The 16,304-nt window shown below is 43.7% G+C and overlaps 1 protein-coding gene across 10 annotated transcripts in view; it reads left to right on the plus strand.

The window, feature by feature from the left end:
• PPP6R3 (protein phosphatase 6 regulatory subunit 3) overlaps positions 1–16,304 on the plus strand; it is a 144,853-nt gene that overhangs the window by 94,002 nt on the left and 34,547 nt on the right. For 8 of the 10 annotated variants that reach the window (XM_075928324.2, XM_075928323.2, XM_075928320.2 and 5 more), the window contains 5 exons: positions 1,929–2,015; positions 7,743–7,840; positions 10,214–10,268; positions 14,264–14,394; positions 16,027–16,145. In XM_075928324.2, the coding sequence (XP_075784439.1) occupies positions 1,929–2,015; positions 7,743–7,840; positions 10,214–10,268; positions 14,264–14,394; positions 16,027–16,145 (490 nt within the window). The remainder of the gene's footprint in view (positions 1–1,928; positions 2,016–7,742; positions 7,841–10,213; positions 10,269–14,263; positions 14,395–16,026; positions 16,146–16,304) is intronic. The other 2 variants (XM_075928328.2, XM_075928330.2) reach the window with 2 other exon arrangements.

Consider the following 16,304-nt stretch of genomic DNA (forward strand, 5'->3'; position numbering starts at 1 on the left):
TGGTTTCCCCCCCCCCCCCTCGTCCCCCTGGTCTGCAGTCCAGGGGGAGGGGGATGCAAAGCAGAGCCAAGCTGCAGCGTGTGCGGTCAGCTGTTTGCGTCTGCTTTGCGCCCTCCCCCCCGTCCCCCTGGTCTGCAGACCGGGCGGGGGGGGGGAGGGGGGCAAAGCAGAGCCAAGTCGCGGAGCACGCGGCCAGAGGACAGCCCAGACGCGTCTGGACTGTCAGCTGACCGTGCGCTCCGCGGCTTGGCTCTGCTTTGGCCCCCCCCCCCCCGTCCCCCTGGTCTGCAGACCGGAGGGGGGGGGCAAAGCAGAGCCAAGCCGCGGAGCGCGTGGGCAGCGGACACCCCTGTCCGCTGCCCGCGTGTTCCGCCGCTTTGCTTCCTCTCCCTGGTCTACTGGAGACCAGGGAGAGGAAGGGCCCCGTTCGCAGACCTCAGATCACAGGTTGAAAACATAAGTCGGATCCGCGTAACTCGGGGACTGCCTGTATTTCTAGAATTTTTTCTCAGACTGGGTAGTTTTTAGGGAGTAAAACTGATTTTTTTGGGGGGGGGCTACGCATTATATGTTAAAGTTGTTCTTTATTTATAAATAGACTCAATTTATTTTGGAGCGTGGATAATTTATTTAAAAATAACAAAGAAGAATTGGTCACTGTTCCTTCTATACCAGAGGTTTTCAAGCTTTTTTTTCATTTGAAGACTCCTAAAAAATAAGTATGGAGGTGCAAACCACTTTGGAAATTCAACCTGTGGTCTCTTGGCTCCGGTCACAAGTCATAGACAGAAAACTGAACTAAATTCAACTATAAACATTGCAGTGCTTAGAATAGCATTTGGCTACAGGATAAGAGAGGGTACTAAATTGTGGGCTTCTGTGGTAATGACAGCCACTTGAGGGTTTTGACTCCTAGATGGAGGTTTTCACACACCTTTGATCAGATAAACAGAATGCCTTTTCTGGACTCTGAAACTTTTATTTTCATAAGTCACCGTTTTAGGGCTTCTTAGCAGGGCCTAACCAGACTGGGGCAAACACCCACAGACCAGATGGGATGAAAAAATGGGGCGGAAGAATTATGAAAAATAGCAGGTGGTACAAATGTCCTTGTTCAATTTTGACACTGGCCCTTAAGCACAGTTTGCAGACCTCAGATCACAGGTTGAAAACAATTGTTCTACACAGTGTTTTAGTCTTTGTAGACAGCATTACCAAACCTGATTTTGGTAAAGTTACTAGGTGCTGAGAATAAAGTAGTGGGCACTCAGTACTTTTGAGGCTCAAGAACTTATTTGTAACTCTAAAAATGGTTGCATTTTTTTAAGTTTTAGGGGTTTAAAAATATGGCTTTCCCCTTGTAGATGATTTAACAGGTTTACAGGCACATAACAATTGTATATTGGACACTGGTCAGCCATACAAGGGCTGACTGCAGCAGTGGCCAATTTTTCAGTAGAAAGCAAATTGAGCTTGCACCTTCAAAAATGTGTAGTGCTGTATGGGGTAAAAGGTCTTTTGATTCACAGTGAATGACTACCACACTTAATTGACAGAATTGTTAACAAGCACATTTTCATGGCAAAACTCCCTTATTAACTGGAATAATTTCATATTGTATCTAATGGTAAAATTAAAATTGCTCCCGTGTTATCCTGTTTGGACCTATTAAGTTACATCCACTGAAGGTAACTATTGTTAGTTTTTTCAGATATTAAAGATGGAATTATTCAGAGGTGTCTGATGCCAATAGTGGCATGCGAATAACATTTTAGTGCAAGCAAGATACACATTTACAGTTGAAATACTGTTTACTTGACTAAAACTTCTAGTCTATCTTTTTGCAATGAAATTGACTTTGCATCAAAATTCTATGCCAAAGCCTTTTGTTTATATTAAAAAGGTATCTAAACTTTTTTTTTGTCTAGGTTACTACCTGTCACATTCATTCATCCAGTGATGACGAAATAGACTTTAAAGAAACTGGTTTTTCACAGGATTCTTCCTTGCAGCAAGTGAGTTAAATTCATTTAACAGTGTTATTATGTAGGGATTTGCCTACTTTATAGAGGTAGCTTTTCTGTGGGTTTTTTGTCTTTAGGGTTTGCATTTGATATAAAATCACATTTGGAGAATTTGGTGTTGAAACTGGGCACTATATAAATTAATCTATGCACTGTTCAGTTTAAAGTTCTGTAGGTGCTCATAATGTGGTAATTGACAATGATGCAGGTTTTAATATGATAATACCACACAACTGAGTAATGTTTTTGAGCGTATCAACTAACTGTAGAATGGTCTACTTGGGTCAGTACTTAATTTAGAAAATAGTGTTTAGAAGCCCTTCTGATACTTTGCCATTTTTGACATGAAGGTTGACAACTAGTCTGTACTAGCATTATTTCATTTGCAAAGTACTTTTTTATTCCTCTGGTGGCAGAGGAGGAAAATGAAAGCTGTCGTTGACGCACGTGATGCAGTGTTCCCTCTAATCTTTTCTATCTGTGTGTGGATTTTTGCCATCCATGAGCAGAATAAATTTGAGGCATGTGTTGTGTGAATGTGCACCACCAGTAGAAACAAAAAACATATGGGGAACACTGATCTGATAACTGGCTTTTAATGGACAAAATCTGAATACAGTGTGCATTAGCGTCTTTCAAACTGGATCTGTGAGGGTACTGAAGGGAGTGTGCCCGACACATTGGGAGGGAGAGCGAAGAATGGAGATGGTGCACTCAGTGGAGAGATGAAATCATGTTTGGGGCTACCAGCTCTGTTGTTCAACTCTTCAACCTCTGTCCTATTATCTCCTGCATGTCCATGAGTGAATTTGTTTGTGGATTTATTTGTGCAGAATAAAGCAATACTTTGCAAGCATCTACAGATACCAAATTTTGCATAAACAATCCTGCCACTTATTAGCTGAATACACTACTTTTTACATTGGAATATGGTGGGTGAAAGGCTGCAATAATTATTTTTGTTTTTCATCGGAAAAAAGTCATGACTGTACAGAGTTCATAAAAATATTTGCTAACTTTTAAAATTGAGATGCCTTTTCAATTGTCATTTTAGTGCAAAGAATTTTTACTGTTTCAAAGCACAAAATAATTCAAACTTATTACGGAAACGTTATGAGTTTCTGATTCAAATGTACTATTTGTTAAATTCAGTAAAATCATTCAGTAAAATGAATGTTTGAAGTTGAAATCCTACAAATTTAGAGCTGTTCTTTTACTTCCCTTTTGCAAGCACATTAATAAAAAAAAATCCACAACATATATTTAATTTCTTGAACTTTCCTGTAAGTGAAAACTACGCAAAATGACTTTGCCTGGTTGATGTTGGGCCTCACCTGCTAGTTTTAAATAAAAATGGAGATCCTCTGGCTGCAAAAGTTTGAGAACTGCTGGTGTATATTGATTTAGATCTTCAATTCTAAAGATGTTGTTGATTCAAGTTACTAAACAAAAGCTTTTAAACCGCTGCTTGTACAGTTAGCCATTTGTAACTGTCATTCTAAAGCACTGTGGACTGTAGTTCTTAAAGTTTATATACTTTTATAATTTTTATAAAGCATATAAACTTTTTTCCCCAAAAGTTTGGTTGGTTGTTAATTTTAGAAACTGTATCTTAATTGCACCAATCTAGACTTGATGGGCTCGGTGTCTTTAGCAAGGTAGCAGCTTCTGTAGGAATGTAGAATGGTTCAGAAAACCCTTCATAGTTTTCAAGCCCCATCTTCTGACTGTGTACTCCTCCAGTGTGAGCTTTGCCTAGGTTGTCTGTCAGTTGACCCAACAGAGAAATGCATATGGACATCTGTTGTTTTATGTGCTGTATGGAGTAATGCTGTGACACACATTTTTCAGTGTCTTAGCAGTTTGTGCGAAGGTTTCTTGTCTTTTTTTAAGCATGAAATAGGGACGTGAACCTTGATATTGTCTTCTGTAAAAAACTGAGCATAACGTGAAAGACAGTATGCTGGAGACAATATTGTAAGGAAAAGCAGACCTATTTTCCAGATGAAGTAAAAGCACTGTAATGTCTAGCATACTGGCGGTCTTTTCCTTTTATTTGTCTGATCTTCTGTGAACTTATTCATAGGTGGGTTTACTTTTGCTTGCCGGGTTTACTGAGCTCCAGACCAGTGTTTCCTCTAAGCTGGGTGGCAGCACAGCTTCTCAGGTGATTAATCAGGCTAACTTGGTCAGTCAGCTCCCTGTGCAGGAGCCCTGAGCATATGACTGTGGGAGACTGATTAATCACCTGTCAAGTTGTGCTGTTGCGCAGCTTAGAGGAAATACTGGTCCAGACCAAAACAGGCAACCTTCCACCTTCCTTTTCTTCAGCTCTGAGTCCCACTATAATGTTAAATTTCTCTCTAATGAAGAATCTTCAGTCAAGAAGTGTGTTCCTTCCATCTATTCCTCTGACCAGTGGGATGCCTCAGTCGGAAATATTTTAAAGCTCTATCATTTTGAGAACTTACTAATTAATTCTCATGACAGTTTTTTGAAAGACCTTCCTTTCTTAATCAGGGGGGAGAGTCTGCTGCCTCATAATTGGAAACGTGTTCTCCAGTCTGCACAGCACGTCAGGAAAGAATTTGTAATGCACACACAAGTAATCTCAAACATTGAGCACTGGGGTAAAACTTAACTCTTGTCTAGTCAAGTGCCGATAAGAGTGGGGAAAGAGGAGCTTAGATGGGCTGTTGGCATTTTTACTACAGGCAGTCCCCGGGTTACGTACAACATAGGGACTGTAGGTTTGTTCTTAAGTTGAATTTGTATGTAAGTCGGAACTGGCGTCCAGATTCAGAAACTGATCAGTTTTAACAGCGGCTGAATCTGGATGCCAGTTCTGACTTACATACAGATTCAACTTAAGAACCCCAGGCATCCCCAAGTCAGCTGCTGCTGAAACTGATCAGCGGCTGATTCCAGGAAGCCCGGGGCAGGGGCTTCCTGTAGTCAGCCACTGGTCAGTTTCAGCAGCGGCTGACTGGGGACGCCTGTGGCAGAGCAGCTGGGGTGCTGCCGGGTTGGTCCAGTAGTGCCCAGAGCGGTGTTACGGGACCAACCGGCAGCGCCCCAGCTGCTGTACCACAGGCGTCCGGAGCAAAGCCGCAGAGCACGGGGGCAGCGGGACAGCCCAGACGCGCCGTGGCTGTCCTGCTGCCCTTGGGCTCCGCGGCTTTGCTCTGCTTTGCTCCCCCTCTCCCTGGTCTGCAGACCAGGGGGACGGGAAGCAAAGTGGTGGAATACGAGGACAGCCCAGACACGTCTGGGCTGTCTGCTGCCCGCGTGCTCCGCCGCTTTGCTTCCTCTCCCTGGTCTGCTGGAGACCAGGGAGACGGCCCCGTTCGTAACTGCGGATCCGACATAAGTCGGATCCATGTAACTTGGGGACTGCCTGTACTGTGTTGTCTGAATCTGCTATAAGCAAGGTCAGATGACATAGTGGTTACATTTTTTAAAATCAGCCAGTGTACACTAATAATCCTACAGTTGCTAACACCAAAGAGAACTGTGCTGATACTTGTGCAGTGTTATGAAATTTCCAGAAAATTGGTGATGTAGGCACAGTTAAGGAATAAATGCAAGTCTGCATAATTGCACGTGAAAAGTGCTGTTTTCCTTTTGGTGGAAGTCTCTCCAAATTCATCTTCAAAAGACAAAGAAACTATAAGGCTGCCCTAGATAACTGACACCTAATGTAGATTTGATCATGACGGCTCAGGCAAAAGTGATTTTATTTTTTTTATTTTTTTTTTTGTGGGATCCAGGATAAAAAATTGATGCTTATCACTTAAGTGATTTTTTTATTAGTACTTGCCAACCATTTTGTAACATTTTACTCAACCTGTATACGCAAAATGTCTGTCTTACTGGCTAGAGAATTAATTTGAAGCCATAAAGAAGTTAGGCTTGGTTTGCTACCTTTTTAGCATTTTAATGTCAAAATTAACCTACTTCCCTCTCCCTTTGCATTGTGAGCCTTGCTTAAGGAAGTTCAAATCCTAGAGATAGTACCACCAAAAAGGGTCTCGTACCGTACATCTGTCTGCAGTTCCCTTTATTTTACAGACAACAAGTAGAAGTATATCAGAGATTCCATTTTCATCTTTGGAAAGCTTGTATCTGCCTTTGCCCTGTCAAAATATCAGCAGGTTCTGATTCTTGGATGACTACCTCTTGGAACACTTCTCTAGGATGCTTTTTCCCATTATGAGGCTTTAAAAGATACTGCCATGAGGATAATTTATATATTTGACAAAACAGAAGTTGCTGCCTGCAGTTGAGTTCAAAACTGATGAATTTTTAAAAATCTAATTCACTTTTCACCATTAATTCAGATCTTTTATCATTGCATTTATCATTGAGATGAAATCGCAGTGCCTTTATGAAAGTGTTCTCATTCACATTGTATTAAATAAGTTATCTTCCTCTGAAAAGTAGGAGGGGGGGGGGGAAGTTGCCTTAAAAACACTGGAATAATTTATATGGACAGGAAGTGCAGGCGAATAAAGGCCTGATATTACTATGTCAGCCACATGTTGTGCCAATCATAGTGCTGTCTACTTCAAAAGACTTGAGGTATTGATTGAAACCTGTAAATGTTTCAGGTCAAAATTCTGCTTGAAACAATATGCAAAAAGGCAGGCTTCTCCACTTGCTGCTTGAATGGAGGATCCCTTTTATCAGTCTAAACCCTACGAATGTGGAAAGCTGCCATTCTATGGATTGCCAGACTCTCCTTATTCACTATCCTTTTTCATATCTTCCTCCATAATTCCCTGTCCCCAACCCAACCTTATGGTTTTCTCTCTGCCATCACCTGTTCTTCGATACCTTATCTTCTCATGTGCCTTATCAGTCTTCCTCTTCAGCATCTGCTCCATCTCAAGCCATCTCTCGCTTCCCGTATTCTCATGTTTTCTGGCTGTTTCCTGTCTAATTGATTAACCATACAGTCCAGAAAGTGGCAGTTTTCCCTGGCTTCAGTTTCTTTGAAAAAGGGAGATGGTAGTCTCACTTCAGTACGCAGACTCTGTGAAGAATGGTAGCTGCTTTGGTAAAGATCAGTTTGGCTTCAGCCCTACTAAAAACAAATTATTTTAAATAAGTGAAAATTCACAAATTTTAAAGGCAGTAATCTGAGGCCCGTTGAGACTATTTAAAAACAAAAATTGCCTTAAATCTCATGAGATTTGTGACAAAATGGTGAGAGTTGGCAACAATTTAATAGATTTGTGGTATTTACATTAACTTTTTTGGTTTCTACCTGTGGTGGGATTTGTTTGTTTTTTTGGGGTAATTAAGAGATACTGTTAGATCTTGTAGTTGAGAATTTCTAACCATCACTTTCTTTTCTATTTACAACAGTGCTCTGTTCTCTCTTCCATGAGTCATGGTTTAAGTTTCATATTGACAAGGTTGAAGGCAGCTTTTTCTCCTTAAGCTGTCCTGTTAGTGTGTTTTGGAAAAGTGGTATTTAAAACCACATGTAGAGTGAAGATGAACTTTCCTACTAGAGCTGCTACCAATCTGGCATCAAAGCCATCAAATGTGGATCAGTGTGTATTTAGTGACTGAGAACCTATACATTTTTTTAAAAAATTTATAATCTGCTGTTTAGATTAACAAAATTTGTTTCTGAAGCAAAATGGGCAAATAGTATTTAGAGTATTATTAGAATCATTATATCACTGTCGTTGGTCCTGGGGTTGCCAGGCCTTTTCTGATTATCAGATGCAACAAATGACGTCCAATTTTATTGACCAGTTTGGCTTCAACGATGAGAAGTTTGCTGATCAAGATGACATTGGGAAGTAAGTATAACTTTATGCTGGCTTTCACTTGGGCTGTCTTCTTTATTGTATCACTTCGCATTTGATTATGTCCCAGTTATTAATTGCAGCCTTGACTAATGCCAAGCTGTCTGCATTTGGCTTTACTTGTCAGTACCAATCTGGTCAGTTCTTACACTGAGTGCTCCAGGAAGAGCCAATTAGCTTCCCTGAACAATTTTTCAAAGCAACTCTTATTTCTGTCCTCTCACCAACTACAGAAACTATTTAAACCCTGATCTACACTAAACTAGGGGGTTATTTTGAAATAACAAGCAGAGTTTCCACGCTACCAAGCCCGTTATTTCAAAATAAGGGATTGGTTGTTTCAAAATAACTCTTGCTTTCCTTGGGGAAAGCTTATTTTGAAATAGTTACTTTGAAATAATTCCCAAAATAACTTATTTTGAAATAATTTCCTGTGGTGGACATGCCCTGAGAGAAGACATTTCTTGTGGACTTTATAACTAAACTTCTTAATAGAAAACTTAACCAATGGATCTGTTCTCTTAAGTCAAATGACTACTGGTACATAACTCTTGTATAGACAGAATTCATAGGTGGAATAGTTTTTAGGCACAGTAAATTGACATGGAATATATTGTACACCATGGTGCATTGCATTAAGTTTTCCTGGCAAAGTTGTCAAGAGCAACACATCCATGAGGGGTTTTTTTGTGTGTAGGGGACAAAAAGAAAAAGGGCTTCGTTAATCTATCAAGTTTTCAAGAGCAAAGCATTTCAGACACACCTTTCTACAATTAGGAGAAGTGAAGAACTTAAAAATGGGAATAGTTTTTAGTCCAAGTAAAACACACGCAATCTTTAGGAGGATCTCTATTTCTTAAAAGAAAATAGACATGCTTTTGAGAATCCCTTTTGAGAAGTGGAGTAAATTGGAGCTGTTAATGTGTTAGTTTTCATCTAATCCTTAAATTTTATTAAATTAAGTTTGGTGCAAAATAAATGAAAGTATCCTTTAAAAACCAATTCAAAAACAGTCCAAGACATCTAGTTCAATATTCAAGGCAGATTAGTGTTGATACTGATTATTGATACCTTACTGTAACTTCGCCTGCAAAATAGTACTGGAAACTACTTTAGGTTGACTCCTGTTTTCTCAACAGGAAAAGGAATTATAGAGGAAGCCTCTGTAGAGATAAAGATTCACTTTCATGAGACAGGAGACTAGAAAAGAGGTCAACTTAAATTAGTTAAATGTACTTGGGTATCATTATTTTTGGTACGCACCTATTACAGGAGCGAGCATGCTATACTGCTTGGGTTATGCACAGGGCTCGCTGAGCCGTGGCGAGCCCCACTCACCAGCCATGCTGTCCGGTGATCTGCGCATGCGCAGATCGTTCTGCGCATGCTCAGATCGCCTGAACCCGGCTCTTCCGGGTTATAATCGACTCGCCATGGGTGAGTAGATTACATAGATTGTTGAACCCTGGTTATGCATCTAACTACCGCTATGAATTTGATACCTGATATCGCCCTTCAGATGCCACAGGACTTTCACATAAAAATTGTCTATCACTTCATTGCTTGGAATCTTATCTATTTTCTGGCTGTAAAACTCACTGTTCTTTAGTTATTTTCCTGGTGGATCAGTTACATGATTGTTCATCCTTTTATGTTGAAGGGATATTGTTTAAATTGTTGGGCCTAAAAATTGATCTGCTTTGACATTAAAGATTATATCTAATGACCTTTTATTTCTCATTTACTTTCTCCTCCAACAGATCTTTAGGGTCATTGGGTTTCTTTACTTAGTAAATAAGTTGACAATTAATTTTGACTTTGCAAGACTGGACCCTAAATGTAAAAGAATCTTTCTTGGTAAACCTGAAGTCCAGTGGCAGGTGTGAGATCTGCCTACAAGGATCTCTTTGATGGACTTAGGGCCTTAGTTCACAACTCATTTTTTAAAGTTTGTCATTTTGGTATACGTTCCTTGGAACTATGTGTTCACTATTTTTCTATTTAAGAAAAAGAAATTGAGATGCACAATTAAGATGTATTTCACCACATTGTGGTCATTTAAGTTATTTTAATTGGATTTGTTGTGTCCATGTGTCTATCTGTTATTGGCTTATCTGTCTCATATGATTTTCTGCATGGAAAACATCCCATGATTTGATGTTTAATTGAATGGTAGTAGGAGGCATGATACCCCTAAGCACATAAGTTAAAACTCTTTTCTTGCTGTATGGGTAATTGCTAATTAAGTTTTATAATTTCAGATCATAGTATCGTTGCAAGTGAAGAGTTCAGTGTATGAAATATCTTAGTTGTGTGAACTGCAGCATCTTCGTTGGCTTTTAGTGCATAATCTTTACTTTTTTGCAGTGTTTCTTTTGATCGAGTGTCAGACATCAACTTTACCCTCAATACAAATGAAAGCGTGAGTACACGTTCCTGCTGCTATCATAATTTTTGTGCGTGAATGAGTGGCCTGTTAAATAATAAAACTTCCATTTGTCTTCAATATTTTGGATGGTGATGGGTCAAATTATTCTTTTCAGTATTATCTGTTAGGGATAATTCACTATCTTGAGCTTTCTTGTAATGATGTAAAGCCTCTGTATCATTGGGAAATCTGATTGTTGTTTTCTATATTAGCTTCTAAGCAGAGTCACTTTCAAGGTATGACCAGATACAAGTACTGCAGTTAGCTGGCTGTAAAGGAAATGGAGTGAGAATCTTCCTGTTTGTTGTGGTAGAGATGCTTCTGCGCTTGTGTGCACAGTGCAGCATAGCACGGGAGGAGGATGCATCGAAGTGTTGAGTGCTAACTGGCTTTACATCCTGCTGGCATGCTCTAGGATAGTGGTGCTCAAACTTTTCCAGATGTGTACCTCCTCCATTACTACATAGTCAAGACTTTCTTAGCAGTAGAGCTTGGAGTGAAGGCAGAGCTGAGGCTAGACAAGGAAATCTGGTCAAAGGGCAGAGCTGGGCTGATGCCAGAGCAGGGTGTGAAGAAGAGGTGTGGGTGTGGGTAGATCTGGTCATGGAGGTGGAGCAGAACTGTGGTCTGAACAGGGTTAGAGACTGAGCTGTTCTGGGAGTGGAGTGGGGCTGTCCCTAATAAGGGATAGTCCTGCTGTTCCCTACTGAACGTTGCTTGGTGCCCACCAGTGGGAACCCCTCCCCCAAAACTTTGAGAATCTGTAGTCTAGAACAGAGGTTCCCTGTGGGCTGCGGACCTTTGGCTGCCGGGCAGTGGTGGCTCTGGGTGTTGGGTGCTGGGTACACAGCTCCAGCTGCAACTGTTGGAAGAGGCATGTCCTGCCCCACCTCTCAGCCAACCAGCGCCAGGCAAGGATGGGGTCTTCTCCCATACCTGGAAGAGCACTTTGCTGGCAGCTGGGATGCAGCGCAGCACGCAGTGAGGCAGGCACTGGAGGTTCTGGGGGTCAGGGCTATTGCAGGGTGCTGACACTAGAGGGATCTGGGGTGGGGAGCTCACACTGGGCGGTTCTTGGAGTGGAGCTAGTAGTGGGAGTTACTTGGGGGCAGGGCTGTCACTGGGTGCTCTGGGGACAGCGCTAATATTGGGGGCTGGCACTGAGGAGGGCTCTGGGTGCAATGGGGCTCTGGAACAGGAGGGAGGCTGACACGGGCATCTGGTGCGGGGCTCTGAAGGGCAGGGAGCTGGCACAGGCATTTGGGATGGGGGAATGGCACTGGGGGGGAGTTGGGTGCAGGGAACTCTGGGGTCTGTGGCTGGTGCTGGGGGTGGTGGCGGGATGCGGGCCACTAGGGGTTAGGGCTAGCTCAGGGGGCTAGGGCTTTTGGTGGACTGGCAATATTTTATTTGCATATTTAAATATTAATTATTTGCATAATGAATAAGCAAATGTGTTACTGGTCCACCAAAAGTTTAAGTGTATGTTTGCCAGTCCCCAGTATGAAAAAGGTTGGGAACCTCTGCTCTAGGAGTTAGCTAGACACAGTAACAGATTTTTTGGCACAGTACTAAGTTGGTGTATACTAGGGAATTTCTAGAGCCGTGGTCACCAACCCGTTGATTGTGGGGTGAAGGGAAGTCTGGCAGCTGCACACCACTTCTGGGGTTTCTGGAAGTGCGCTGCCTGCTCCCCTCCTCCAGGTCTGTGGTGCGCCGGGAGGAGGTAGGAGTCCTGGAGGAAGGCACGTGCTGGGGCTTCTGGTGGGGGGGGGGAAGGGGAGGTGCGCACCAGGGCTCCCCCTCCTCTGTGGGGGAGAAGGTAGGAATCTGGAGGGGAAGTGTGCACCAGGGAGGGGGAGTCCCAGGGGGAAGCGTGTGCTGGGGCTCCCCTCCTCTGCGGGGGAGAGGGGAGGAGTCCTAGGGCGAAGTGCGCGCTGGAGTTCCCCTCCTCTGCAAGGGAGAGGGGAAGGGAGGTGCGCACCGGAGCTCCCCTCCTCTGCAGGGGAGGAGGTAGGAGTCCCAGGGGGAAGCGCGCGCCAGGGAGGGGGAAGGAGTCCGGGGGGGGGGGGGGGCACGCATCAGGGCTTTCCCCTTTTGTGGGGGAGGGGGGAGGAATCCCGGAAGGAGGCTCTTGCCGGAGCTTCCCTCCTCTGGGGGGGAGGGGAAGGCGGGGGAGAGGGAGGCGTGTGCTGAAGATTCTAAGCCCCCGCCAACCCCCTGTTCCCATTGGTACTCTGCTCCTGCCGGCACCCTGGCCCCACCCCAGTACCCTGTCCCTTGCCTCACCCTGTCCTCTGCCCCAGCACCCACTAGCACCCTTCCCTAGTACCATGTCCCCTGCTCTCACCAGCACAGTTAGGGCCACATTAGTGAGGCTTTGGAGGAGGGTGTGGGGTTTTTTTGGGTTTTTTTTTTGCATCTCACTTGTGAGACCCCCAATTGACTTTTCAGTGACCCCTGAATCAAAACCGATTCTCATAAATAAAAACAATGCTGAAACTTTTTGTTTGACATATTTTATTTAAAAATGAAGCCTGGCCAACAAATCCCCATCTGTCTGCAGCATCATAACACTCCTGCACCCCTCCCCCTCCCAGACTCTTGATTTGAGCTTATCATACACTGGAACCTCCTGTCCTGAGCCTCTCACATTGCCAAATTCCTGTACCCCCACATCCTCAGTCTTTTGCCACAACACTCCTATACCATCCCCACACCACAAATCTGTGTCGTGAGCCCATTATACTCCTAACCTCCCTGCCCTGAGACCGTCCCATCTCCCAACCCAAACTCCTGCACCCTCACATCCACAAGCCTGTGGCTTGCTCAGTACCCCAGCCTGGAGCCCCCTCCCTGAGCCAGTATCCCCTTCTCCACCTCCTCTTTCATCCAAATTCCTTCCCAGAGCTTGCACCTCTCACCCCTTCCCATACCCAAAAAACTCATTCCCATCCCAGAGCCCACACATCCTGTCTCAACCCAGTGAGAGTACAGCTAGACTGCAGGAGTTTTTCCGGGATTCCAGAGGTATCCCAGAAAAACTCTTCTGCATCCAGAGATGCGTTTGTTCTTCCACTTTTTTTTAGCAGAAGAGCAAACATGCTCTTTCGGTAACCCCTATATTCCTCTTTCCACGAGGAATCAGGGGGCTTCCAAAAGAAGGGGGTTTTCTGACATTTGGTCCAGTCTAGACAGGCCAAATGTTGGAAAAACCTCTTCCTACAGAAGAATTGGGGAAAAAAGCAGCAGTATAAGGATTGGGGATAGCGAGTGATGGAGAGGAGGAGAATGGAGAGGGCAGGGTGGGGGCTTCAATGAAGCGGTGGGGTGGTAGATTTTGGCTTGTTCTGTCATTAAAAATGGGTGTAAAAAGGTTGGAGACCACTGTTCTAGAGCATACCAGAAGCAGCTGTGTGGGACAGCACAACATGTTTGTGATTTCTAAAATGCACCGTGCTCTAATGCATATTGCTGTATTGCATAATCAAGTCCTCAGATTCAGCTGTTCCCCATTCCACCAAAATGTTGATTATGATCTTAGCCAGCAAAGTGAGAGGAATAAGGGGACAGATGTGTGAAGATGTTTTTATGGTGTGCTAACCTCTCCCTACCTGAATTCATGTCTCTCTCCCTTCTACTGCCAACTTGGCCCCCAAAAGATCTGGAGCACTCTTTAATGCAGTGAGCAGAGAAAATTCACAATGGCAAAAAGGTCACCAAAACTTTGAGAGATTCTTCAGCTATGTCTGGGAAGTAAGGAGGAAATGGTAAAACAGGTATCACTGTAAAGGCAGTTTCCTGAACTGCTCTCATAAAAAACTTAGTCAAAGCTTCATTAATTCAGCTCTGAGTATAGTGAGGACTATGCACTTTTATCCTTTTCTGAGGCTGTTAAGAATTGTTTACCCATATAAATAAGATGGCATAGTACAGTTTGTGAATGGTCTTTGCTCCTGTTCACTTCTTTGCTTTGTATTCTACTATAGGGAAATATTGCCTTGTTTGAGGCATGCTGTAAAGAGAGAATACAGCAGTTTGATGATGGTGGTTCTGATGAAGAAGATATATGGGAAGAAAAACACATTGCGTTTACACCAGAATCCCAGAGACGATCCAGGTTAGTAGTATTTGTTATCCAGCCAGTTGGTATTACAGACAAATCCCATGGTTCTCTGAATAAAAATTCTTGACTGCTTGGATAGCCTGCCTACCAAAGAGAATTAAGAGACAAACTGAGTAATTGCTGCTGTTCTTGGGTAACTTACTAGAGGATGGGCCCAGTACCTGTCCTTACCAATCTTTTGCCTCTGTAAGAGGTTTAGGCAGCAGCCCGCTCTGCTGCTCAGCATTTTTTCCACTCCAACTTTCCTTTTTTCTTTCATCCTTCCTCCTTTCTTCCATGGCCATTTGGGCAAACCTCTGTAGTCCTTTTTGGTTATTTCCAGAGGCACTGAGCTGTCCAGCCTAAGCAGCCTGCCTTCCCTTTAGCATGCTCCACAAGTAGGAGGCCAGTATACTCAGGCTATGTAATGCCACGGTTTCTCTGCTTGTGCTAGAGCAGGCCTGGGAAAAATAGTCTCTACGGGCCAGATCTGGCGCACCAAGCCATCAGATCTGGCCTGTGGATTCAGCTGGGAGCCTCAGGCAGACTCCCTACCTGCTTCCCCCTGCACGCTGCTGAGAAAAGTGGCCGTTGCAGGGCTATGTTTGAATAGCTGTGAGCCTGAGGGTGGAGGAAAGGCTTCATATGTTACCCTCACCCCCCAGCACAATCCCACTGGCCAGCTTCTGGCAAATGGGAGCTGCCTGTTGTCAACAGGCACCTTGTGAAGCACCATTCCCCTGTTCCCTCAGGCTCATAGCTATTAAAAAAACCTCATGGTCCCTGCAGCCAGTGTGGGTGTGGAGCAGCCCAGGGAGTTTCCTTGAGAAGGCTGATGGCTGGGAGCCAAGCAGGTAAATCTCCCATCCAGAGCCTTGTCTCTGGCATCCCAACCCCATGTTCCCTGCCCTACATAATCCAAACTCTCTGCCTTCCTCCCAGATCCTGTACTCTAATCTTCTGCCCCAGCCCCCTCCTGTCCTAGGACACAACCCAAACCCTCTGCCCCCCGCACTAAGGATGTTAAGAGGTGGGTAATTGGCTAATTGTGTATGCGATACAACTTGTATCAACTACATGATTAGTCAATAGGGGAAGGTTCTCAGTCCTGACTCACACCAGGTCCAGGTTACTAGTTCTCTGATGTCCCTCCAGAAGTGAAGAACAGCCTGGATACTAGTCTGGAAGTGAGGAAGCTGTTGCCCATTTCTACTTAGGACTACTTGCATGCTTCCTGTGGTATTTGCAGCAACCCATGTGGAGCAAATGAAGTCCATCTCTGCTTTCTTGTCTGATGATGTTTGGCCTGGCCCCTAGCTGTACTTCCTCCATTTCTCTATTTGCTCTTGGCATGAGAATAGTGGCTGCCATTTTTGCTTTCTCTTGTTGCTGAGAGAGAGAGAGAGAGAGAGACGGGTCAGTTACTTTCGTCACGTCGGATGCCCTAAAATCTTGATCCTTTCTGTCAGTATTAAAGAATTAATTTAACAGCTAATGCAGTGTACTTCAAAGTGATCATCCCTCAGGGCTGATGGGCAGACTTTCCTGATTCCTACATTCTAACTTGAGAACTCCTCTAAACCAGTGCACCTAGAGGGGATTCCTTCTAAGGACTTAATATAAACAATCCCTTTGTATTTTGTGAAGCTCTGGCAGTACGGACAGTGAAGAAAGCACAGACTCTGAAGAAGAGGATGGAACAAAACAAGACTTGTTTGAATCAAATACTAATGCAGAGGACAAAATGGAAGTGGACTTAAGTGAACGTAGGTGGTTTTTATCCTACTGCTTTTATCTGTTTTAGATTACTGATGGAGGAATTAGATTGCAAGCTATCAGTATAGAAAAATGTAATGGTCCTTCAATTAAGTGGTCATAGTGGATCATAGTCCAGTTTTATTTTCCTTACCCCTTAATAGAGGTCC

Source organism: Pelodiscus sinensis, chromosome 5 (genome assembly GCF_052426305.1).
Source record: "Pelodiscus sinensis isolate ZL-2025 chromosome 5, ASM5242630v1, whole genome shotgun sequence".
Taxonomy (NCBI): domain Eukaryota; kingdom Metazoa; phylum Chordata; order Testudines; family Trionychidae; genus Pelodiscus; species Pelodiscus sinensis.